At 49.5% G+C, this 27112-nt stretch overlaps 1 protein-coding gene across 1 annotated transcript in view; it reads right to left on the minus strand.

Annotated features, from left to right (window-relative positions):
• Positions 1–27112, minus strand: part of Abcd1 (ATP binding cassette subfamily D) — a 99903-nt gene that overhangs the window by 46649 nt on the left and 26142 nt on the right. The window contains exon 2 of the mRNA XM_075669394.1: positions 10095–10284. Coding sequence (XP_075525509.1) covers positions 10095–10284 — 190 coding nt within the window. The remainder of the gene's footprint in view (positions 1–10094; positions 10285–27112) is intronic.

Below are 27112 nucleotides of genomic sequence, written 5' to 3' on the forward strand. Positions count from 1 at the left end.
TGCCGCGTACTCTTCGTGTAACCTATGGAGTCGTTCATCTTTTCTCTGTTTTTTTTTTTTTTGAAAGGTTTAAGTTGACGTCAATCGGGTGCAAAACTTGCAGGAGCGAACTACACAGGTAATTAACTGCGGCGCCAGCCACATGTCATATCATGTTAAAGGAGAACTCTCTCTCTCTCTCTCTCTCTCTCTCTCTCTCTCTCTCTCTCTCTCTGTGTGTGTGTGTGTGCGTGTGTGTGTGTGCGTGTGCGTGTGCGTGTGCGTGTGTGCGTGTGCGCGTGTGCGCGTGCGCGTGCGCGCGTGCGACAGAAAATGCGCATTTTTTTAAAAAACCTCTCAGGCTTATATTGTCCCTAAGCAATAACCGCCGTCGCATGTGCTGCATGCGTCTCTTTCTTCAATCCTGCCAAATACGCTATGTACTTGAACGAAAAAACCAGTCAAAAACACAAAGGACAAGAGGAGAGGTTCACACCACAACGACTGGACTATCAACTGAGGTTCATTAGAATCGGTGTAGTCCCAGCAAGGCCAGCAGAGCATGTACACCGCTGATCACGTGCATGCCGTTCGTGACTTGGAGAGAAGTGACATGGCGCGCAGTGTTAGATAAAGAAAACGCCGGCAACATAATAATAGTTAATGTTTGGGGTTTTACGTGCCAAAACCACTCTCTGATTATGAGGCACGCCGTAGTGGAGGACTCCGGAAATTTTGACCTCCTGGGGTTCTTTAACGTGCACCTAAATCTAAGCACACGGGTGTTTTCGCATTTCGCCCCCATCGAAATGCGGCCGCCGTGGCCGCGATTCGATCCCGCGACCTCGTGCTCAGCAGCCCAACACCATAGCCACTGACCGGCAACATCAACGAGGGTTATTGTTTGGAGGCAAGGAAGAATCTCCAAAAGGCGCGAACTTCTCTTTCACTCACTTTGTAGCCACACAAAAGACTCAACTTACTTATGAATATTCCGATTGACATCGGCAATAAAACCTCGAAAATAGCGCCGAATGCAAACGGACGCCCTGCTAAACAAAAGCAAAGGCAAAAGTTTGTTTGTTACGGAGAGTAGTTCAAAACAATTGTACCTTAAGAGGCGATATGACGCGAAGTTCGACGTGTTGCTCTGCATCACTGCTGTTAATTAACGTTCTTCTTTGCGCCAGAAGAACCTCAACACTAATCAGCGCATCTAATGGTAGCAAATATTTCGTTTTTTTTTATCACACAGCGCGTCACGCATAAGACGCCACCACTCAAAATCAGTAAACATTTTGCAATTATGACGACCGGCCTCATGTGACCTACATATTCATCTTGCGCAAAACGAGAACAAGGTGAAAAGCAGGAGCCAACGTTTCGACAAGTGGACTTGTCCTCTTCAAGGCGCTTGTCACTTGTCAAGTCCACTTGTCGAAACGTTGGCTCCTGCCTTCACCTTGTTCTCGTTTTGCTCACCGTCTTGAATTTCCATCTCCCGCATTCTCCGTGTTTTTCCTGGATATTCATGTTGCGTAACAAAGGCCGAAACTTTCTTTTTCGGCAACGTGTGCACCACGTTTCGAGAAATACATATAAATCCGGAGGCTTTGAGAACGCTCATTCATCACTCGCGAGTCAAAAGGTCAGAACGTGTCTTACTTAGAGTCTATATACGAAGCAATAAAACGACAGACACCGACCAAAAGAAGTGCTAAAAAAAATGAACAACTCTTTAAGACGTTTCGGCTTCGCTACGGAAGCCTTAATTGTTCCCAATCTTGTGAACCGAACGTACGTAATCTCGTGCATTCACAATATAGTGAACAATGCTTCCGTAGCGAAGCCGAGACGTCTTAAAGAGTTATTCTTTTTTTTTTTTTGGCACTTCTTTTGGTCGGTGTCTGTCGTTTTTATTGCTTCGCGTTTTCGTCCCGGCGAGACGGGCTTCCGTCGAACCCTCGACTTCACAGAGTATGTATATATACGCTCCCCAACCTGAGCTTACACCGAAGGCGGTCCCGATCTGGGCCTCCCCATCGCTGCACGCAACTAGCGACCCAGCAGCGCCCCCAGATCGCGACCGGCATTCCTCTCGCCGCACGCGTATCCACAAAACGTGACGCAATCCGAGGGCGCGAGTTGGCACCGGTTCGCGAACCAGCGACAAACGCCGCCGATCACGTGACCCGGTCAGCCTTTCTTTCTTTCTTCTTTCTTTCTTTCGGGCGTGCGCCACGCGAACGGCAAGGCGACGGGTGCGCATTAGCGGGCAATGGTGCATTTATTGGACACCGGGCCATTAGTAAGCATGGCCGCTGGCGCCCCTGCGGCACCGGTACAAGTGTACGATCAACGTTATGACTCAACCGACCAGTGACGGGTCACGTGGTGGGCAATTTCTGCCAGACGCGTAAACCTTGCTCTCTTCGCAAGGTCGCGTGGCTGACTGCGAAGGCTGCTCTATACATCTCTAGAATCGAAAATGTCTCCGTACACTATGTTTAATACATTGCAAACATCGTTACGGAAGCTTCACTGTAAAAAAGAAAAAAGTTAACGTAAAAAAAACCAAGAAATCTGTCTTCTAGATAAATTTTCTTTCAATGAAAGAACCAGATTCAAGATTAAAACTAAAAAAAAAATACACATTCTGTTTATGATCAAAGACGGCTTTTCTTGGTTTTCATAGAATCAGTCCCCATACGATAAAGTGAAGATTCCGTCATCAATACTGTGAGCGAAACGAGATTTGTCCGTCTCTTTCCTGCCCTCGATTAACATTTGTGTGCAGCTCCGCCAGTCACGACATTATAGGCAGATCAATCTCGTACGCACGAGCCAAATGGTCTTTGGTTCCTGAACACAAAAAAAAAAAAAAAATAGTCACAGCTGCAACAAGGGCGCGACATGCCGCTCATACGGCGGCTACGTACACTAGTAGAGTGGATACCCGGATGTGTCAAGTAGTGCCAGGCGCCCTGTTAGTGGTCCCCTACCATATGACCTACGTAGAGTGCTTATCTGTGCAGGTGGCGCTGGCTAACACTCCCAGGGTTAGTTCTAGTAGTAAAACATAGATAATAAAGAAAGTGGACGGGAAGACGGCGCCGCGGTAGATCAATTGGTAGAGCATCGCACGCGTAATGCGAAGACGTGGGATCGTTCTCTACCTGCGGCAAGTTGTTTTCTTTTTTTCATCCGCTTTCACTGCCATTAATTTATAATTTCTTTATTTTAATTGGTAAGGACAAGTAATTACCCCTGTAATGTGCTTGGTGTCTTTGTTTGTTGGCTCTTTATGACTAATCAAAATCCGGCTCCTCGGTTAACCCCCTTTCTTCTCGAACATTATCTGTACTTGTGATTTGTCGGCATATGTGCCTGTAGAGAGAGAGAGAGAGAGAGAGAGAGAGAGTGTAATTAACCACTTTGGACTGACAAAGCATTCTTTGAAAGCCCAGTACTCGTTAATTTCGAAAGAACAGGTTGATTATCAGGCGAGAAAATGAAGGTCAAAGTTGCAACTCTTGAATTTCGCGCCCAATTAAACCCCAGCGCCGGTACGTCACTGTGACGTCACGGATCTAAAAGTTTCTTTTTCTTTCTTTCCAGTATTTGGGCCACGTTACCTCAATAAAGGTCCCCGAAACTTGCCACATTCAGCCTTTGTCTCCTTGTAGGCGATCTTATTGATCGCTTAATCACCAACTAAGCCCTAGCAGACGGCGTAAAAATCTGTGACGTCACGGCGAGCCGGTGCGGGAACTTCAACGAGCGTCGCCACTGGCATTTCTTCTTTTTTATATATATTTTTGTGGCTTATCAAGGATCTTATCGTGGCAAAAGTTGTATTTCAGGTACTTCGTGGAAGAGAAATAATCTTTTTTCTTCTCTCTCTCTCTCTTTTAGTGACCGTTTAAACCTGCAGGAACAAGCCAAACTTTTTTTTTTTTTTTTACTCGGCTGACCCCTCCAGTTAGCACTCAACTCTCACCAGAGTGCACGTATTCTCAGACCAACACTGGTTGATGCAAGCCGCTTCCTTGTGATGCAACACACGCAAGTTGTGTGCACGATGGGCGGGATACGCGTTGCGAACAGCGCGCGTGGCAGCGAGTGTTCGAGATGCTTATCTTTTTTTCCCGAGGCTGGGGGTCAAGCGCACGCGCCTACTTTCTGAGCAGTCTAGCTCAAAAAGACCCGAAATTATACATCACACATACGTTCCAATCGGCCGGATATATACGCGCATGCTTTCCATGCAAGCGTGATGCCACACGCGGTGGAACAGTTGTCCCCGTATATATGACGTCCCTCGCGTCTGACGTTTGTCGAGCGCGGAGTCCACATCCTGTGAGCTCGACGACAAAACTCGCGGAAAAAAAAATTCTGAATCCGCTCGGCAAATGTGTGTAGACGCTTTTTACGACTCTAAAAGCGGAACAGTAATTGCAGCGAAGCTGTATAGACTTCCAAAAGAAACAATTGAACGGCGCCGGAAGTGGCTAGACTGCGCGCACGTGAAAATAATAAATAATAGAACGCGCACAGACTGTTCCGAGCTTTTAGTCCTGTCGCCTTCTCGTCGTCAAAGAGAAAATTTGGCAAAGACAGAACACTGAATTGAATTGAATTGAATTGAAATATGGCTCGGCGCATCGCCCTGGCGCAGACGAGAGGACGCGGGTCTCGGGTTTTCCAATGCTGCAAGGGCGCACACCTTTCCGTGGTGTGGCGGCTCGCCATCGCTATATCACGCTTCGTGGGGCTGCCACAATGAATAGACCGTCAAATTTAAACGCCTTTTCGGGTTAAATTTCCATTATCGAGCACTTTGGAGCAACGGGATCCACAACTCGCCAGCTCTGACCCGGAGGCGCAGCTTGCGCTTTTGGATCGCGTCAGGCAAGGCGGCAGCAGCCAGTGGAACCCTGGATCTTGAGGCCCCACACCCAAGGACAAGGGACCAAAATAATGACGAAGACAAGCGATGTACTCTGATGTTTGGAACTGATAACCTTTCATCCCAACCCCTTTAAGTAAAGTTCCTTCCGTCCATCCATCCATCTATCCACCCATCCATCTGCCCATCCGCCCATCCGTTCGTCCATCCGTCCGTTCGCCCGTCCGTCCGTTCATCCGTCCGTTATTCATCCGTCCGTTATTCATCCGTCCGTTCATCCGTCCGTTCATCCGTCCGTTCATCCATCCCTTCATCCATCCCTTCATCCATCCCTTCATCCATCCCTTCATCCATCCGCCCATCCGTCCGTCCATCCGCGTCCATCCGCCCATCCATCCATCCATCCATCCGTAAGCCGGCGGGCGAACGAGCTTGCACGCGTGGCTCTCGCGGATCAGATAGCTGCAGTTGGCAGCAGCCGTGTGAGAAAAGTAAAAGGATTATGTAACGCCGCGCGCGCGCAGCCACGTGACCGGGCGGCACGTGTCCCGACTCGCCGGCCGCACACATATTAAGCCGCAAATCGGCGCGCGCCAGTTTCCCACTACCGCCACGCGCTGGGGGGAAAAAAAAGAAAGAGTTGCAACACGGCGACTACGCAGGGTGCGTACCGATCACGGCAAGCATTGAAGACACTCTGTATAGTCGTCTACTGGTAGGAAGGCAGCTTCGATCCCAAATATACCGAATTGCATTTAAAAATTAAGGAGCATAGAAAACCACGGCGGCCGCATTCTTAAAGGAGCAGGTATGCAAAAATAAATAAATAAATAAATAAATAAATAAATAAATAAATAAATAAATAAAGATAAGAACGCTCGTGCACTGAAATTTAGGTGCACATTCAAGACTCCCCCCCCCCCCCCTGCACACACGCACACACCCTCCGTACTGTCAAATATACAACCTGGAGTCCCCCACTACAAGGCGTGCCTCATAATCACATCGTGGTTTTGGCACGTAACACACCAGAACTTAATGAACATTTTTTTCTCTTTTTCTCGGATTTAACATGGATGAAGGAAATTAAACTAGTGCGGAGAGCCGCGTGATAAAATTGAAGCCAAAAAAAGTCCTCCCAGCACGTGATCGCGTTTTAGTGGGGCTTCTTTCTTTCTTTCTTTCTTTTTTTTCAGCATAACATACAGCTTCCCGTAGAAATTACTAGAGGGAAATTCTGCCGCCGCGATCGTTCAGCTCTCGTGTGAGAATTGATGGTCGGTGCTGTACACGCGCATCCGTCTAGTCCTCGCGGCTCCAAACGCACGTGCCCGATAGGTCGCTTCGATCTAAATTTCGAAGCACTACGGCCGCTTTCTACGCACAACAAGCCAATTAGTGTCCGCGGACAAGGGTAATCCCGCGAAATCGCGTAATCGTCGAAAGAGTAATTATCGACTTGCAAAGTCGCGCCAAGTACGTTTGAAGCCAGAAGGACGAAGTTTGGGCAAGTCAATGTACTAGCAATCGTTCCCATTCCGGTAGGAACGCGCACCGTGATCTTGCAGCTCCCGCAGTCGCTATAGCGCCAGAGCGAGGCGTTCGTGTTTTGTTCCATGCGTTTCTATTCAGCCATCGTCGACTTGGATTGGCTTCGATGTGGCTCCAGTCACACTACAGGGCGCACATTTCGCTATCAGCATTATATATATATATATATATATATATATATATATATATATATATATATATATATGGCTGCGTCGCGGTTCCACCGGTTGCGATTCGGAGCTCTCTCCCTGTGGTTCCAGCTTTGCAAAAACATATTTAAGCATTGCCTCCCTCCCCGCCTTACCGGAATCATCTCCAAAGACATCGAAGGTTAACCGCAGTGGCACAAAAAAAAAAAAAGAGGGATGAAAAAAAAAGAAGGTTAAGTGGCGGTTAGCTACGATGTGCCGACCGTAACGCTACACAAGGCGCCGACAGAAAAGAACAATGCAACCAGTCTTCGTATCGTTCCGGACCGTTACGGTGGTGAGCGACTACGAGAGGACGAAAAACGGCTCGGATATTGAATGCGTCGGCCTTCAAAACCATTCAAGTCAGGCAGCTAGCCAAACCGCGCAGTCAATACGCGTTCGCGTCATTATGTGCAAGCGCGCATGGCGAACTTGGCGACCGCTGCGTAACGACGGGAAAGCGACCGATTGCACCGATTATCATCGGCGGGGGACAAAGAAAGAAAGAAAGAAAGAAAGAAAGAAAGAAAGAAAGAAAGATGAAGAAAATGTGAGATGGGCCGAAGATGACGAGCACTGGCTAAACGATCCGGCGACGAGACGAGACGACCGAGGCAGTCGCGCTAGCTGTGCTCACTCGTGCACAATGCACGCGTAGCACTGTTTCCATGCGCCCTCCCGTCCCAACCACGGCCTTGGCTCGAAGCAGCAACAGATCTCGAAACGGAAGCGAGACAGCCCCTGAAACGTGCTCTTAACCCGACAAAGCGCAGACGCCAATTCAGGTCCAGGAAAACTGCAACTTTTGTTCCCATTTTTTTTTACCTGGCTGCGAAGAATATATGCGTACAAAAAAAAAACACTAAAATGTAAGTTGAGCAAAATATATTTTAGTAAATAATTAGTACTTAGTTTCCTCAACTACCCGCGACTGAATACCGTTTCCAGGATATTCAAAAATGCTAGCAATTTTGTGCGTTGTTTATCCACACTGAAATCGTAATTTGGAGGTATCAAATTGAGCGTAAAAAAAAAAAAGTGATACATTCGGCTTTGTGGGTTAAAAAATACGCGGAGTGAGGAGAGAAAGTTCGCAACAGCCGAGCTGCGCCACAGACGGGCTATGTCAGTATTAGAGTAAGACACTGACACGAAAAAGATAAAGCTGCTTGCAGATAAAATCAGGGGAGAGGTCCGTATGCGACAGGAGGAAGGCTGGATGAGCGCACGGAGTAATATGTATAGTAACGCGCGCCAATTGGTTGGCGCAAGCGATGACGTCATCAGGAGGCGCGGCGGAGACAGCATGCGCGCCTAAGGTGATGCGATATCAACGAGATTAAAAAAAAAAATGAGGAACCATGCCACCCTGTGAAGGGGGTTGACCAGCGAAGCTACTATGGCGGTAGAAATTATGTCGGTATAGTGTTTTTTGGCACGTAGCTATACATGTAATTATATACATGTCATTTATGCGAACTACAAAGAAATGTGAGGCGCGCACTGCGTCACGCACTACGTCATACGCGCACAGAGCTACCGCCAATGGCTATTTTACGACGTCGCTCTAAAGACGCAGGTATAAGCCGCGTTTACATGAATACGGTAGAAGCGTATCGTATTATCTTGCCGTATCGCGTTCCGCTGATGCGCGGTCCGGTGTAACATTTGAAAATGAGCCCCCTACTTCCGGTAAACAGGCTTCCGCTGCCATACGGCCTGGTTGGTTGGCCGGTTGTAATCCCGCAGCGCATGCTTTCCTATAATTCCTGATGCGATACGCTTCTGTTTACATGCGCCGCTGAAATGCGCATTCTCCATCTCAAGCTACACTTGTTTGGCGTATTGGATACGATACGCCTTCCTAGCGAATTACCTCGTTTACATGAGATGCGATACGCTTGAAAGTTGATACGATACGCTTCTGTCGTATTCATGTAAACGCCGCTATTGTCGACGCAGCTGCGACGAAGGCCGTTTAGACGCAGGTGGCCGTTAAGCCGAGCCTCGGCGAGAGCGACGATATGCGTTGACCGGGGCGCAGTCCCAAGGAGTGCACGAAATAAAACACGTTTGTTTGTAACTTGCGATTGAGCACACTTCCTAGTTAATTAGCTGAATGAAACTTGGAAAGATTTCTATTCCAGCGGACAAACATGGCGCTGTCCGTTTCCCTGCCGTAGAAGCCCAAGTATTGACAGCAGACGGGCATCCCACAATATTTACAAGTTCACTGTGAACTACGTCACCAGTAAAGCCAAATTAAGCTCGGCGTAATGTTAGAGTTGCCTTAGCGGCTAACTCTCATCAAAATTGTTTGGGGATAGTTTCGATGAAACAATAGCTACGGACGTTTTCTGTAACCATACGTCCTCCGCAGATGCCCATGTATTGACAGCAGGCCGGAATTCTGTAGGGTTTACAACTTCACTGTGAACTAATTACAACAAGCAAACGAAACTCGGCGTAATGATAAGAGTCGTCTTAGCGGCCAATTTCAGTATGATTTTTTTTTTCAAGAAACCTACGTTAAATTGAAAGCTACAGAGCATTCGCGAGAAAGTTGGCTTTACCGCAAGCCGTTTTCTGTTCACCGCCACGATTTTTCCGGAGGGTAGCAATAGACAGCTTCGTTGTAAAAATTCTTTTAACCTCCTTGGGTGTGATGAGCCGGTGCTCGCACAGCACAATGTATGGGAGTGGACGCGAAGGCTTTGCTTATACCGAGAGGTTCCCACATATGCGTGGGATACCTGCATTATTGCTTTATCGCTAGCTCGCTCGCCAGAGCCCTATATAAAAACGATCAGCCAGACACACCAGGAGGGTGTGTGTGAGGGGGGGGGGGGCTTGAGCGGGCACTCTAAGTGTTCACCTAGTAGACATGTCCATTCCGTCTGCTGCTTAAGTGCTGATCGGCTGGGCTGGGGTCAGAAGGAGACGTACAGGCCGCCCCAAGCCAATCAACACTTCAGTAGCAGCCGACAAAATGGGCATGTCCACTAGGTGGACGCTTGTAGAATACCCCCCACCCTCCCCTGAAGTGCACAACTCTGTGCCCCCTGCGCGGCACCCAGTCTTGGGCATATAAGGTCTCCCAGCTAACGTTACCCAAGCTGTTCAACAACAACAACAACAAAAAACTGTGCAATATACAATCGTAAGAACCACGGTGTTCGCTCGTCAGACCTGAGACAACCGGACACCGTATGTTTTATAATTGTACCTTGCACCGTGTTCCTTAAATCGTTTCTTTTTTCTTTTCCTTTAAAAGCTTGGCTAACGGTAGCTGGGGCCCACGGTATATATACTCCCATGCTATATATATATATATATATATATATATATATATATATATATATATATATATATATATATATATATATATATATACACACTCCGAGTGCGAGCCAGAGCGTGATTGACTATTATATAGATGGACGGAAAGTGCACCATGCGCTCACCGTCGTCGTCCTCGACTCTGGGCGTGATGCCAGTCATGATGGGCAGCGAGATCATGACCATGCCCGTGGCGCTCCACATGTACTTCATGAGGAACTGCTCCAGCATGATGTACCACAGCCGCTGGTTGAAGATCAGGTTCATCTGGCGGGCCAGCGCCCGGTAGCTCTTCTGCAGGAGGCCCAGCTCGACCTGAAACACGCGTTACAAGAGGGGGCGTGGAGTCACTCCCGTGACGAAGACGACACCGAAAATTACGCGCATAATCTCCCGCGGGTGTCATCCAAATGATGCGTAATAAGCATTTGCTGCGAATCACCTGCTGTTTCGCCGTCGTACGCTGCTGTTTTTCGCATAATTGCGAGAAACTACCGCTAAGAATCGTGAAACAGACAAGCGCAGTTGCAACATAGAAATGTTAACTGAGACCAGCATGAGGCGACAAAGAATTGAGGCGAGTAGTAGCCGCGTTCACTTATGTTATGTGATGGTGCGTTTGGATGATGCCGCTACTTCGTGCAAGGTGAGCACTGACCGACGCGTGCAGTAATACGTGATGCAATTCAGCAGCGTCATGTTTGGTAGACCTCGTACGTAGACGTGGTCGATGATGGTGTCTGCTCTCGACGCGAACCATCATCAACTGTGATCAACTGTACTCAGGCGGCGGCTGCGCATGGTGCGGTCGCGCGGGCCCTATCTCAAAAGCGATCTGCGATGGAGGCGGAGTGCGCCGAGTGCTGATAGCTTCGTGTGCGCTGTGTTCTCGCCGCTTAGTGTGCGACGAAGCGTGAGGCAGCACGACGGTCAATATTCGCTCGCTACTGCGACGGACATACGGACGGGTTTCCTCGTTGGTTAAGCATAGAAATAATTACGCATTCAAAAACACACCTGCGTCCCGTGTTACGCAAGCCCAAACAGCCCATGTTTAAATCCGTAACTACGTGAGTACCTCGATGTAATAAAACTCGAAGAAAATATGACGTGCTGCAATATGGAGAGAAAACGAAAGAGGAGGAGGGGTTCGTATAATACGCGGGTTTTTAAGGTACCCATGAGATTTACATGATGATGCGATAGCTCGTACGCCGCAACTATACCGAGCGTAAACCCCTTTTCTCCACTATCGTCAATGAAAAAATACGGGAAAAGAAATCGACTTTCGGTGTGGCTTGAGCTATCCGAATGGAGGGCTCCGCCAGCACCGTGCACAAATATATCAACGGAGATTGCGCCGTCTCGGGGACAATATACAGCGAGAAGGAGAACGTAACGGAGCACAGATCTCTGTAATGACGTGGGACGTGTCATGCGACAACTACGAAGAGCAACCGCCCCCTCCCCCCTCGATCGCTCGAGAGAATGACCTGCTTACGGCGCATGCGCGATGTCGCTGAGATTATGTCCTGCGCGTCGGCGCGTGCAGACGTCATCCAGAAGACGCCGAAGCCGCGGTACACAACTTTTGGAAGCAACATTAAGAATGCTCGTCTACGCGCAAGAAGCGCAGCCTTCCTCACTGTTTTATATTCCTTTCTCTTCGTCTGCTATCATTTCTCCCTTCGTCGGTCCTTCACTCAATGAGAATAAACTGCGCTGCAAATGTTCTTTCTTGCCCCCGACAACAGCAGACGACTGCAACAGCGCAAGCAGACGGCGGCAATTTCGGGAAGATGGATCGTCTGCATGCAACGGACCGTTACGGTTTCATACATGTATACAGCAATACTTGTTGTTCCAGCTCACACAAGCACACTCGACACTACAGCTACCGCGAAGGCTGCCCCGTAACGGGCATCGCTCCGCCTATTTTCTATAGGCATGTGCCGCCGTATACATGAATATATGAGGCCGCAACGAAACTAATGGGCAGTCTCGTCCGCTCGTGGTTGCTTTATCGACGTTCAGCGGGACAGACGCGCACATTTATTATTCACACGCCGGCCATTCGGGATCGTTCATTTTTGACACGCGGCCCGATGCCGACAGCATTTCCCTCGACCTTGCGTTACCTAGGACTGACGGCGACTCCGGCCATCTTTTTTTTTTTTTTTTTATGCGAAAGCATTATATGCCCCATTACGCGAAGATCCATCGGCGTGACCGAAAGATGGCATCAAAAATGGCCGACGGCGCGAAGAGTAAAAACACGTCACAAAATGCTTGGATTGACGTCACATTTCTCAGGGAGCTTCCTGTGAACAAATTAATGCCTTCGAAAAGTAAATTTGGCAAATTTCGGTCTGGATGGGGGTCGAACACGAAGTCTCCAGGGTGCGAGATGAGCACGCTTCCCAGACGCCACGGTGGCCCTTTTTTTCTTCCATCTTCTTCTCTTTATTGCCACACTGAACAGCACTACGCCACTATGGCTGACTAAAGGTGTGCTAGTGCGTGCGCCACTGCACACATCACGTCGTATTGGGACGCTTGGCGCGTTTCGATTTGGTCTTAACCGAGAGAGAGAGAGAGAGAGAGAGAGAGAGAGAGAGAGAGAGAGAGAGAAGGAGATTCTTGAATATGGGAAGGAAAGGTTGGGGTAAAGTGCAGCGCAGTAACTGTCTCTCAGCAGAGGACACCTCAACCGCGCTGCACAGGGGGTAGGGAATGAAAGTAGGGGGAGAGAAAGTGCACCAGAAACAGCAGCACGCCGCGGAAATGTGACGAGGTGCAGTTGGCACGCACGGGAGAGCTTGCGCGGACACGGAACACGCGAAAAAAAAAAAAACATTTCACCAAAGGGACAATATAATGCTTTCGCATTCCCACACGTAAGCAGTCTTTTTAAGCCTCTGCCGATGTTTTTTTTTCCTGCCAGTTCAGTGATGTGGCCCTTGTTTTTTAACTCTCTGTGCCTCCTGTCATGCTTAATTTACTTCGATTTGTACATACGCACACCAACGCAGAATGAACTCACAGTAGGCGAACAACCCTTCGTCAAAAATTGGGCCGTGAAATCTGGAGGGCTGCACGGCGCTCTCTCTCTCTCTCTCTACACACACAATAGCAAAAATCAGTGACAGAGTGAAAGAATGCCGCGGCAGATAGACCGCAGTCCAAACTTAACGAGAATGCGTACGCAAGTGCCAGCCAATTGCATTCGCTCATTACCGTGAACTCACTACACAGCCGAACTACTTTCTCAACATTAACGCCTCTCGGGAACCACGTTTTCGAAGCTCGAGCGGCGGAAGTATACAAAGCGCGGAGCTGCGGTGCAGTTTTGCGGGCGCAGCTTGTAATACTGAATTCTATAAGGTTGTCACGCAGGCTTTTTTTTCTTTTTCGCTTCTTGTCCATCTCTAGCCATCCCTATCGTTACAAAAGATTAGAGCACCGCTTTAACTAACGACAAAAAAAAAAAAAGGAAGACTAAGAATGACGTTCCTCGCAAGAATGAATATGCCACCAAAAGCGGGTCGACCACAAGAAGCAGGCAAACAAGCCACACATGCGCGCGCTGCTGGGAAGCCACAACAGCACTGCGTCCCTATTATAAGACGGGGAGGCAACACACTTGTTTTCTCCTGCAAGATCGATTTCACCAAGTTCGGCGCCAGCTCACCGTGCTCGTACACAGACACACGCACGCAAGCCGAGCTAGACTGACTAATGAGCTAGGTGATCACCCGCCTTCTCCTTTCCCGAGCCGGGAAGCCGAACGGTTCCTTAATAACGAACCAGTTCCTTGCAGACGTTCCCGTGCCTTAATCTCTCAAGTGGTTATTTCCGGACACTCCTATGCCCCCCCCCCCCCCCACGTGCGTTTCGCCTCTCAACCCTTTCACCGCCGCGCACGTACGCACCCGTGCGAGCCCGGCGCCGTTCATCACGACGGTGGTCGAATCAATAACGGCTCGTCTTCGCCTCCCGCCAATCGGACGCAGTTGGCCGCAGTAAGCGCGCGCAACTACAGCAGTGCGCATGCGCAGAGAAAGTTGCGCGTTTGCAAACAAACAGACGTAGTATATGTAGGCAAAACGAGCAGACGACAACGGAGTTTCACACGAAAAATTCCTAGAAAGAACTAGATCTGGCGTTGCGATTCCTCCGATTCTATAAAAAACTACGGCAACCCTCGAGAAGCGTCCTAAATAATTTACCATAACAGCTCTCTCTCTCTCTCTCTCTCTCTGTTCTTTTTTTTTTAAGAAGCTGTTTCGGTTTCGTTCCCACGAAGGTGTATGCGTCATGACGTCACAACGGAGAACGCTGACATTTCTGGTATTCGTTTCGGCTCCCTCTGTTATACACTATATGCTGTTCATCGGGTTGTACAAAGACGTTGTACACACGAATGTGAGCGCAAAAAAATCGACGGGCCCCTTATAATAAATTTCGAAACAAAGCTTCCATTCGATCTCCAACAGGTCCCGGTCGGTTCCAGCAGTCCAAACATCCGTCATCTCATCGATGCGTCGTCCGATAGATGGGACGACATTGACGCGCACGCGTTTACGGCGTGAACGTTCGCGTGACATTAGACGTATTATAGGACATGCGTCGTATAAACCGACAACTTTGCTAACCAGGTTGGTTCCGCCAGATTCTATATGCACAGTCGGAGGTGCGAAGCGCCTGAAAGACGGCTGCTCCGACTATATAAGTGCCGCATTAAGAAATGCATCTTAACTTGAAACGCGTGCTTGACTTGAACTAAATGACACACCTGTCGTGAACGCGCCGAAGGAAACCCAACGAGCGCGCGTCTTGGGCGTGTTCACGCAGCAGACCTCGTTTACGCACATCGAGTCAAGCACGGGTGGGGCTTCACGTTAAGATGCATTTCTGAATGCGGCGGTACAAGGCCCTGTTGAAACTCGTTGGAAACTTGTTTAAAACTTGTTGCAAACTTGTTGAGTGCAGCTTGCGGTATGCGACGGGTCGCGCGTGGGGGATCCTGTATAGCGCACCGCGCGTCTTCTGATTTTACCGTGTTACGGAGAATGCAGGAATCGAGGCGTCCGTTACAAGCACGAGACACGTGGTACATACGACGCGGCGTCGGGTATATATCGCACGCAGCGCGCCCGATCGAAAGACGACTGCTTCGACTGTTGCAATCCGTTGGGAACTGCGTAGGAAACCTGCTGGATGCAACCATCGGTTGGTCAACATTAAAATTCTTTTTAAATAAAGAGAGAAACATCACGGATGCAACGCAGGAAAGGAGGCAGGGGTGAATATCAAGATCTTCTTCTTGTGTGTCTGCTCTCAGGACGCGTCTTTTGTGGGACACGCGCGCACTTCATTAACGACGATTTCCCTTAACTTAGACTTACGCCACACACACAAGCAGCAGAAAACTCGGAAAAGCACAAACAGACAAGTAATTGACACGTTGTTTCTAGGGTCACAGTCGCTGACAGTTATAACGCGCCGCGTTTTCAGATCACAGCGACGTTGGCGTTGCGGCCGATTGAGCCTGCTCAGCGAAATCGTCAGAACAAACTTGCTTCCAAGCAGGTACACCTCTGGTATCCTTTCACAACCGGGGAGACTTCCGATGGTATGGTCGCTGAGCGAGGAGCGAATCCACAGCGCGAAGAGAACTTATCTTTCGAAAAACTTGGAAGAAACAATCGCGTAAAGCGGTTTACCGAGCCGGTATTCGTAAACGTCACAAAAAAAAAAATTACCGACGATTACGTTACTTCCTAATGCGAAATTTGAGCGCAGCAAATAAGCTGTTTCACCTTTTCGATAGATTGAGGCAAAGAAATCGAGCAACACATGTATGCGCTATCACAGAATTTTTTTTTTATATTTCCCGTACTCCTGGATCATCTCGACGGCGGCGACGGTAAGCTTCTGCTTCGGCGGCACGCACCTCTGGATTCTGACGGCGACGGCGCTGGGCCTCTGCTCTGGCAGCTCGTTTAGCAGCAGCAGCAGCAGCAGACGGAGGACTTCCATCGGTCGTCTCGCTCATGGCTCAGAAAGAACTGGCAGATAATTTCGCAGTGGCGAACGGCAGCGGCAATTTCGGCTCGGGCGGTGCACATATACAGATCCGCCGCCACCGATCTGGCTCTCTGATTGCCACCGCACAGGGCGAACGGCAGCGGCAATTTCGGCTCGGGCGGTGCACATATACAGATCCGCCGCCACCGATCTGGCTCTCTGATTGCCACCGCACAGGGGTTGCATTGGAGGAGGAGCGAAGAAAGGAATTAAGTTCGAGCCGGCGCTTTGACAACCGGAGACTCGCAGGAAGAGGGGGGAGGGGGGCGGCGTGTACACCCAGCGGCAAACGATGGGGGCAGAAGCGCGCGCAGCAAGCGGACACAACGATAAAGGGAGGAGGGAAGAGATAGCAGCGACTGACTGATGCCGCTGACGCCGATAGTGAGTCAACCCCAGCTGCGGAGTTGGTTTCAGGGACAACGCCGCCGATGCCGACACAAACAATATGATACCCTCGCTTCCGCAGCGCTAAGAACCAGGTCTAGCCGTGGGAAGGTGGTCACGTATTCGTCGACGTGCCGGGGCCTACGTGAAATAACCGGCGCGTCGGCAACTGAAGAGCACCCTATCCGCCACACAAGAACAGGGGGGGGGACCCTTTCCTCCTCTTTCTGCATGGCGGCGACGGTGTTCTATGCAGTCACGTTATCTTGACTCTCTAGCGGCGTCAGCGGCATCCAGCGGTATCAGTCGGTCGCTGCTAGCGCTGGGGGGATGAAAGGGGGGCGGAGCTGGTTACGAGGCCGACGACAACGCCGACGACGACGCGAAACCCAGGAACGGACGCCAAAGAGCTGCGCTCTAAAAAAAAACATCGTGAGGGTTGACAGGTACAGGGCAAAATAAGTTACCCCCTTAAAGGTGAATAACGGTATAAATCGGTCTATAACTCCCACTCTTACGCCCTTACACTCGTAAACAAAATTGCACCCCTTTGGGTTCATATCTTCGTAACCGTCACCTATCTTGTCCGCATTTCCTTTCGTTAACGCTGCGAGCCCAATACTTCCAAGTCACGAAAGGCATGTGCGTTATCAGCATGACCGAGCATTCTCGGCAGGAACGTTGGGAGCGCAGCGTTTTCAAGAAAGGAAACGCAAGCAAGGCGCATGACTATTCCTGTTTTGCGGCTCATATACACCCCAAAGGGTGTACACTCGACCAAGAGTGCATTTAATAAGGGTGTAAATTGGTTTACAACTCCCACAATTACGCTCTTAGTTATAAGGGCGTAAATCTGTCGACAAATCCCACCCTTGCACGCTTCCGGAGTGTAACGGTGCGAGTTAAAGACCAATTTACGCCCTTCGTACCCTTATATCCAGGAAAGGTGTAAGGGTGGGATTTGTAGACCGATTTAGACCCTTGTCTGTGTTTAAGGGTGCGAAATATTTTACAGTGTACGCCAGTTTATTCTATGTTAGAGAGGAAGTAAGATGCAGAAGCGCGGTTGATACGGAGACGAGCAGGAAGCGGCGAAAGACCAGGAGGAAACCACGTGAGCGCCTGACCACAGGCGCCGGTTGCGCCTCCACAAGCCGTGCCGCCGGTCACGGTCCCTCTCTCCCTCCCCGCCACCGTGACGGACCAGGAAGTGCGCGCCCACCGTCGCGCATCGCACCGCGGCGGTGACCTTCAAAGCTGGGGGTGGGGGAGGGGAGAGTGTTTGATGATCATGACGACGATAAGGGCGATGTGGTGCAGTAGCAGTTTTTTTTCTCTCTCATGGGCAGCAGAAGTCCATTGTTTCTCCTAAACGGCAGTAGGGAGAGAGAGAGAGAGAGAGAGAGAGGGGAGGGAGAGGGAGGGAGGGAGCGAGAGAGAGGGGGAGGGCGCGCTTTGCCACGACGAAGTAAGTGACCGAATGCGCCGGTCAGTCCATTCACGCTGGGCGTCGCGTGGACGCTACCACGCACGCTTTTGACCCACAGAATTTTTTTTATCCCCGCAGAAATTACTATAGAGAGAACTGTTCCTGGCGGCGAAAGCCGGGAGCTTGGAAGGCACTCTTCCTATAGAGAATTTTTTTTTATTTCCTTACATTAAAATTCCTGAACAAAAAGTTACATAGAAGGAACCCTGGCGCTGCGATCGTACACAGACAACACGAGAATGATGCGTTTCGTTACACGGCTTTCTCCACAACCTCTGCACTGGGGGCTTCTAACGTTCTTGCAACGTTATTAAGACGCGATCAGCGCATTCTTAGCCTGCGTCGCCCACTTTACGAGTTGCTGCTGCAGGCTGCTTTATATAGCCTCCGAAATGCCGCGCTCTCGCTCGCAAAAAAAAGAGCAAATTTTATGTCCCACTTATAAAAGCGACATCGCTCGCTCTTCTAACTAAGAATGTTTAAGCTAGCAAGCAAAGGTATATACAGGTTGTAAATAAACGCAGGTACAAACTAAAACTGTAAATAAAGGTGTATTTGACAACACGCTGCATGTGTCGCCGCAGTGCTTGAATGTTGGTCACATTAACGTCGACAGTCATCGCGGGATGGGTTCGGCCGGAATTTCCTATTACGGCCGAACCTTGTCTTTCTAAAACTTGCGAGCAAGTATACACTTATCTGAAAACACACGCAAGGCAATTAGCTCGCCTCTGAGCAGAGGCGTATAATCATGACGAACTGTTGCACGCCCGTAAAACGCCATGTTTCGCTGGAAGCAGGCGAGCCTGCGAAGTCTCGAAGTCGTTTGAAGCCATGGAATGAGGAAGCTAGGCGACTTCACATATATGCAGTGCTCACCGACCGGCTAACACTTAATAGATAGAAAGTTGGAAACTGTCGAATCGGACGTTTTGTAAAGAGCTCTACGACTTTCTAATTGAAACTTTCTGCCTAACTTCATTGCTTCAGATGTTGGTTAATTATTCTCGACTAATTATCGAATTAAGCAAAATGCAAAAATATAGCGTGACACACTACATACAAAAGCGAGCAACATGCATTTGGTCGCGTCGTCTCAGAGTGCATCGGTATATTTTTTCAACTCTGGCTAAAGTCAGCTGAAGCATCCTGTATATATATGCGATTCCGCTTGGTATACACAGTCACATATGCCGCGGTATAGATGCGTGGTCCACAGCACGGTGCATAGTACAGTACGCAATACTAAAACAAACATTCAAATACATTGGTAAAAACGAATAAATCTGCCCACGCGTCCCGGCAGAAACGAATAGGCGCGTACGGCTATAGTCATTAGGTTGGATGCTGCGATATCCTTGGGGACGTAATACGTCTCGAAACCCATCGAGCGTCGTCGCATTGCTGCTTGTGGCTCCGCAACAGGTATTCCGGTAGCATATACGGCAAAGCTAGAAGCACAGCTGGTACCATACCGCTAGTACACACACGTGCTTTCACCGTGGTGCACGGTACAAGTATACACGCGCGCGTCCTTAACAGAGCTTCAACGGCGGTGCTGCTTGCTCGTAGCTCGGCAACGGCACGTGGCAATCTACGTGGTACACCACGGTAAATGGTACAGAAGCGCGCCCCTATCTTACAAGAGCGTCACGCTGCCGCTCGCGTGTGTGTGCGTGAAGTGACCTTAAAGAGAATGGAAGAGATAAGTGCAGTGCCGTAACTGACTCTCACAGGAGGACACCTCAACAGCACTGCTGTACCGATTCCGCGTGCGATAAGGCACACACAGTCGAACAAACAGTCGCGCTCGGCACGCTTTTGCTCCCAGCGGCTGACAGGACGGCACGATTATCACTATCGGGGAAGCGCGCCGACGTGCAGGGTGGAGACACCTTTTGGCCTGCGCCGCGCCGCCATATTGCTCCGCGGTAGCCATATTGGGGCGAGTAGCTTGCTGCGCCCGTTCCTTCCAGCGTCGGTAAAGCAGCATTGTTGGGGAGTTCGCGAAGCTGCTGTGTTGTGCGCCAGGTGCTGGGGCGATTGAACTGTGTTCAGTAGCAAAAACCGGTATCCCGGGGCGTTGTGTACCGCTATGTGGGCGCTACCTACATCGAGGCACCCTATATAGAGACACCGCGATTGAAGCGGGAAGGTCCTTTTTAAAGAATTATCGCGCTGCAACACGGTTGTCGCCGCGCGCTGCGACTGGAATGTTCTTTTTCTGCGCGATGCGACATACACAGCACTCTGGCCTCTCCGGCGAGCGCGTATATATAGAAAGCTTCGCGTCACTACACTCACAAGAACGTAACCTTCGGGCGGCGCGCGAATTGAGACATTGCGTGACTTCATCGGGAGAACCAAACTCGAAAGTCTCTCATAGCCGTGTCCGCCGGACTCGGTTTCGTACGCGCTGTCGTCCGCGGACTTCGTGCTTTAATGGCATGCGACGCGCACGTAATATGCGCGTGTTCCCGGCTGGAGGAAATGAAGTTCTCACGCGACAGTCATCGAAGCGTGATTTCTGAGAATGCAAATAATCTATCGGCCAAGCATCGTGCCAAAGAAAAAAGAAAGAAAAAATTGGAGGACGCTTAAGCTTAACATTACGCATTACGCGTATTGCGAAGACGTGGCCGGCCAGTTGTTTTCTTTTTCATCCACTTTCGTTTCCGTTAATTTATCATTTTTTAATTCAATTAGTAAGTACAAGTGATTTATCGCCTATAGTGTCCTCGTTTGTTGGCTTCTTGTGATAAGACACAACGTGAGAAAGATAATAACGTTCTTCCAGTTTCTCGCGTGTCGATTCTCTTTGCCGTTGTCTGTTCGCACTGTGATGGGGAAATTAATCCGTAAACAACTTGCTCAATGCAACGTACCTCTATGCCACCACATTGTTTCAGAGGGCATGCCCGTATCGCCAGCACCACCACCACCACAACCATCATTATCATTACCATTATCAGAGGACCCGCCTGCCTTCTACTGAGACAGGCACGGGAATCAGCTTTCTTCTTCTTCTTCGTATACTCCCCTCATTCTCTTCATTATTTTTTGCGCATGCACTTCCCGTAACGAGTGGGGTCCGCCAAGGTCAAGGTACAAGCGCTTTTGAAGTCGTTCGAAGCGCGAGCTTCACCATTTTTTTGAAGAAAGAGGACAAGGCAGAACGCCGCCCTGGAACATATCTTCTCGGGCGTCACGTGTGTGACGTCAACGCAACGCACACTCGTCCGCGCCACCGCGTCCGCCGTCAAATAAACCACCGCTTTTGAAAGCACTCAACGGCACCCCGTGCTTAAGCGTGCGCCATCAAGTGAGACGTCACAGGGATGAGACCGCGGCCTGTTAACGTTTCTCCTTCTCACTTCCTGATACGGACAGCAGAGTTCCATTAGTGTAAATTTAAAACGGTTGAAGAGCTGCGGCCCTTCGGTTTTCACAGACAGGAAGTCATATGGGGCTCTTCTTCCCGAGGATCACTTATGATGGCGCATTGTTTATTTTGGCGCCGCGCGTTAAACACACAGAGACAGCGAGACATGCAGACACACATATGCACACACGCACGCATACATACAGCGATAGACAAACACACGCACGCATGTGCAAGCACCACCCTTCTCCGAAGCCTTCCCATCTCAGCCGTCAGGACGTGAGACAACCGTCAAGGGCTCCCCGCTACCGCTGTATTTCAGACGCTATACGGCGCCCTTGCCATAGCCTTCCCCCTCGCCAGAATGAAGGACTATCTAAGACGGAGGAACGGCTTCTACTCCGTCTCTATACGAACACTCTGCTTTTGATTTTGATCCTTCCTTCGCGGGCAGTTGTCCCCACTGTGCGGAGAAGTCTTCGGACATCTACCACATGGTGTGGGCCTGCCCATCTAACCCAGCTATTGCCCCTCACCCCGACACCACTCGGGAGGACTGGGAGGCGACCCTGCTCGGCTGCTATGACCTGCAGGCCCAAAGGGCTTTGGCCGAGCGCGCCCGGGCAGCGGCCGACGCCATTGGGGTCCCGTACTAGGGATTCCACCCAGTATTTTAAGGGCCGGGCCCTTAAGGACCGGCTCATGCGCACCTCCATGTGCTCTTCTGAGAGCAATAAACGTTTTTCACCACCACCACCCTGCTGCCGTGATAGAGGTAGAGCGCGCTCGAACCCCAACCACGCACGGCCCAGACTGCGACAGGGGCCGATACGAACGCGCACTTACATTCTAGGACTGCATTAGGAAAGCAAGAAAAACTCCGGCTGTCAAAATCGAGCCGGCGCTTCCAGCTGTAAGCAAGCCTACTCGGTAGCACGCATGCGCAATTGAGATGCGGAACCATATCAATCAAACAATCAATCAATCAACCTGACAATCTTTCAGGGGATGTTTAAGAGTGAATAAAAAAAAATTTGACTGATGGGGAATGACGCGCCCCGCGTACCCTCTTCTCCAAATACAGACCAAGTACATGCCTTTGTCAAAAGTAAACAGGCCGCTTCGTGAGTTCCGCGTACCCTTTTCTCCAAATACATACCAAGTATACAGCCTTTGTCAAAGGTAAACAAGCCGCTTCGTGCCCTCATTATGCACGTCGTTCGACTGCGTGGTGCGGTTGCCGAGGCGCTCCTGATTATCCAGACATCTGCACGGCGAGCGCGAGGGTCATTTTCATTCTCCAGAACGTTGAAACGTTTCTCACGCCACAGGAACTCCTTTAAACGGTCCGAATAGTTCGCCTGGCGGTCGCAGGCCGCGTAGCCCGTAAACATTTTTGACAAAAAGGGTGCGCACTTCCTATGACCTAAATCTTTAAAACATATCGTTCTGGAGTGTTTCGGACAATGCGGAAATCTCCACGCTGAACGGGAACACCAACGCATCCGGACACATCGAGGAGACGTCTTGGGGCCCATAAGGTACTTTTTTAAAAAATTCCTACCGGACAGTTTCAGGCAGTGCGGGGAACATTTCACGTACTGAATGGAGAGGACAATGTGACATACGTACGTATACCAAGGCTAAGTCATAGCCGAGACGCGCGCACGCATTTTAAGCACACCTGGAAAGAAGCTCGTGACACTAGGAAATGTCCAGCTCGCCACTGACACCATAATGCACCAGGGCCGTCGGGGGAACAAAGCACCACGCAAAGCGTAAGGACAAGGGGCCGCGAGTTTCCCTACAAAGGTCACTAGAGGGAGACCTGGCGCTAGTGTCTAGGAAGCTTACCAGCAAGTATGCGGCCTGTAGGGTGGGCAACTCGGCAACAAAGAACGTCAAACGGAAAGTCGGAGAGGCCGAAATAATCTCAAGGGTGGGGGCAATGGAAAAGAAACCTGCCATGAGTAACTACTTAAGAGGAAAAAAACGAAATCAGGAAAGAAACAATTTACGATAACTCAAAGGGAAGCTCATTACTTTTCGAAGCGAGATCGGGATGCCTTCGAACACGCACCTATAAAGCGAGATATAAGAAGGAAGAAGAAGCATGTGCCTGCCGCGGTAAAGCTAGGGATATTATGGAGCATTTTTTTTTTATTAGAATGTGAAGACGTCTGCCCAGCGGTCGATTTAGGCACCACTGGCCTCCTTGAAGCCCTTGGGTTCAGCGAGAGCAGTGGAAAAGTAAATATGTCCGCAATAGGGATTAGTAAGAGGCGACTGGAGGATTGGTTGAATAAAAGTAGGGAAACGACAAAAAAAAAAAACGGAGACGTACAAAAGCACAGTTCGCAATAGGGAATCAGAAAATTTGGTTGTGGGAGTTCACATTGTTTTTTTTGTTGTTGTTGTTGTTGTTGTTGTTTAACCTAGGTAGGACATTAGGCAGTATAACAGCAAGAGCTCGGTGGCGCAACCCGCCGCCCCGTCCCAAAAGGGAACGCTCATAACATCCATCCATCCATCCTATGGAAGCTGCAAGCATCGATGTTCAGAAAGCACGGTAATGTTGAGTATCGTACATGTATTTGCCTAAACTTTGTACTTTTGGCTTCCGACACAGCTTTTACTTCGCGGATTGATCATTTCCAAGAACGTACGTAGGTAGTGTCCAAAACATGGCGGTCACGACGTGTTACCGGCTCCTGCGATAGGTGGTGTCCAAATCCGCGCGCCCCTATAGCGACGGTTGCCTCCGAGAGACGGAAAGTAATCTCGAAGGCTATGCTTTTGGGAGCTAAATGCGCCGAAAAGAAGCAAGTCATGACCGCCATGTTTGAGACACTATACCTACACAGCACAGATAAGCATGGCCTCCGAGATCATACTTCGTCACTCCCAATTGGCCGGCTTGGAATGATTACGTTTGTGCGCCGAGTGTCACTGCTTTCTGCGTTTAGAAAAAAATAGGATTTCCTAGAAACTTGGGACAATAAAGGCATGCAAGGTGTATTTAAATAAAGCCACAAGAACGTCTAAAGTCAGTCTAGTGCGAACATTACACAAATCCACGCACTAACGATCCTTCCCACTGAAGCTGAAAAATCACAGCGACTGAGTTCCCTCTAGTTAATCTCAGTAGGAAACTTATGTGGAGTGGGGGAAGCACACACACATACGTCACGTGACTTGTGGAGCACGAGACATTAAGCGTGACCTAATCCAAAACGCCCCGAAAGCAGGCGACAGGAACGACAAGGAAGGAAACTTATGGCGACGCGAGAAATAATGCAAGGTCTTCTCACTTGTAAACAAACAACAGAAACGTACCACGAGTGGGTGTCCATAAAACCCGGAGACATCAGGGAAGAAAAAAAAATGATGGTGCGAGGCACAATAGAAAGTATTTTTTTTTCGCGTCAAAATTGCGAAATAGAGAGAATGGCGGGGCTTCGCCTTTAAGGAAAAGTCCTTGGGTATGTGGTGCAGACGACAATTTGCCGAGGTGGTGGTATAGTGTCGCATACGCGTACAGACGACACGCAGTAAAAAAAAAAAAAGTGCGCGCTCATGCTCGGCAGAACCATATCGCAAGCCTCCGCTACGAGCAAGACGAAAAACAAAACGATATAAAACTGCCGTACGCACCACCTGAGAAGGAAATCCAATCCAATCCAATAAAACTGCCGACACGCAGAGACAGATAGGTGCGATGCGGTTACGTAGTACACACGGCCCGCACGGCTGCCGCAAAATTTTCGGCTCAACACCCGCCAGGGACACAGCGCTGAAATCGGTGCCAGCGTTGGCCCAGCGTTGTCCTACGAAGAGGATGACGAGGTGCGAAATTGGACCAACGTTTGCATTGCTTCCTGCGTAGTTGTCAGCGCGTCTTGTCGTCTGTCCAAATCGCGAGGGTTCGCGAATCGTGCGCGGGGCTGGCTCTTACCGAGAGCCATCGCTGCAACGTGCACTAGTCACGTGATTGCGAATCCGAAGTGGCACACACGGAGCCGGAAGCAAAAAAAAAGACGCGGGGCAGGTCTTCGATGGAAGTGCGCTATAAACAACTGACCCTGGGAGAAAGAAGCACACCATGGCCGCCATTGACTTCCGTGCCCAGAGCGAACCCAAGGTCTCGGGTTCGACTACCGACGGTATAGCGGACACACAGCGAAAGAGCATTAATTGCGAAAGCGCCGCCATTCCGGCGGAATGATCGAACACTTTAGAAGGATTCCAGTTTGGCTCTCCCGCAATGCGCATTGCCTAAAATATCAAACCAAATCTTTATTTGCATCGTAACGATACGTTTGGGACTGTGGATAATAAGCTAGCTACACTGCAAAGGCGTGACTATATAGGGGGCCCACGCCGCCAAAAAGACGTCTACGAACACTTGGTCTTCGGCGCATATACAAAGAAAAAATAATGGTGCACAAAAGGCACGATAGACAGGCTTGCTGCAAAAACAGCACAATAATAATAATGCGATAAGCTAACGACACTACTGAACGTTATATAACATCGCGACTAGCGCACCGCTAAAATGTTGTAGAACATGCGACTACTGTTCTTGCTTCTTTTGTACGTTCCTTCCTATCATATTCGACGCACAAAGGCCCATTAATACTCCTATACTCAACGCACGAGCTGCCCACTGGTAACCGTTCTATAGTCGGATACAACTCAAGTCTGCAGTGAAGCACCGCCCGCGCCCTCATAACCGCCAGCCACACTGTCCCTCCGCGAGGCTGCAAATAGTTCGTACTTCAAAGTTTTCCTGTTACCTAAATAAGGCGGTGACCACCCATATATATATATATATATATATATATATATATATATATATATATATATATATATAAGCGTAATTTTGTACGTTTTCACTCGTCTGGTATAGCGGAACGGTGAAAGCCTAATTGCTTATTGAACTGAACTAAAACGCGCGCTTCGCTGCAATTATTTATTGCTGAGTTTCACTTCAGTTGGCAGTGAAGTTTCATGAGTAAAACGGGTTCAGCAGTGAAATGAACTGTACCGCGGACTTTTGAAGAGTGAAATGCTAAGACTCCATACACTTTGTCTGTTGCACATCTGTCTGTTGCACATCTCATCGCTTACGCCGATGAGAAGACCCTTCAAGAACAGCAGACGCTCCGGAGGTATCAAATGCGAGGCCGTTTTGAAATGGTCGCACAACAACGATTTTGTCTGCTTCTGAGATTGGCTGGCGGAGTAAGAACCTGGCGCGGTCCGTGTGCGTTGATTGCCAACTGTGTGTTTTTTTGTTTTGTTTTTTTAAGTTGTATCCTACTGTAGGAACGCGCTGGCTGCCTTATTTCGGGCAATCGTGCAATGGGGCAAGGCCAGTCAGGTATATATAGCTTTCTAAGGGGTCCATTGAGCTGTACTAATCCGCAGTATGACCGATAGGACGGCAATTCCGTCGGGAATGCGAAAGTATAAACAAACTACCTATCGCGCCACTGTGATTGGTAGCTTCCAGCGGTGATCACTATGCTATAGCTTCGCCGCCGCAACAATAATCTAGGCAGTCACGGACGCGTAGGGGCGTAAACGCTGTCTCCCGCGTCAACAAAAGCGCGTCTAATGGCAGAGTCGAGCACTAACAAGGAGGAGCGGCCAAATAACAGCCTTGTTAGCTCTCTTCCCGCAATGCGCTTACGTAAGCACAATCATTGCGAACGCGAGGAATAGGCGGGAGATTGAATCAAAACACTGTACTTTTTCTTCTGCCTCGATCCTCTGCCAGTGTTGGTATCCTA

The sequence above is a fragment of the Dermacentor variabilis genome, chromosome 9 (genome assembly GCF_050947875.1).
Source record: "Dermacentor variabilis isolate Ectoservices chromosome 9, ASM5094787v1, whole genome shotgun sequence".
In the NCBI taxonomy this organism is placed as follows: Eukaryota; Metazoa; Arthropoda; class Arachnida; order Ixodida; family Ixodidae; genus Dermacentor; species Dermacentor variabilis.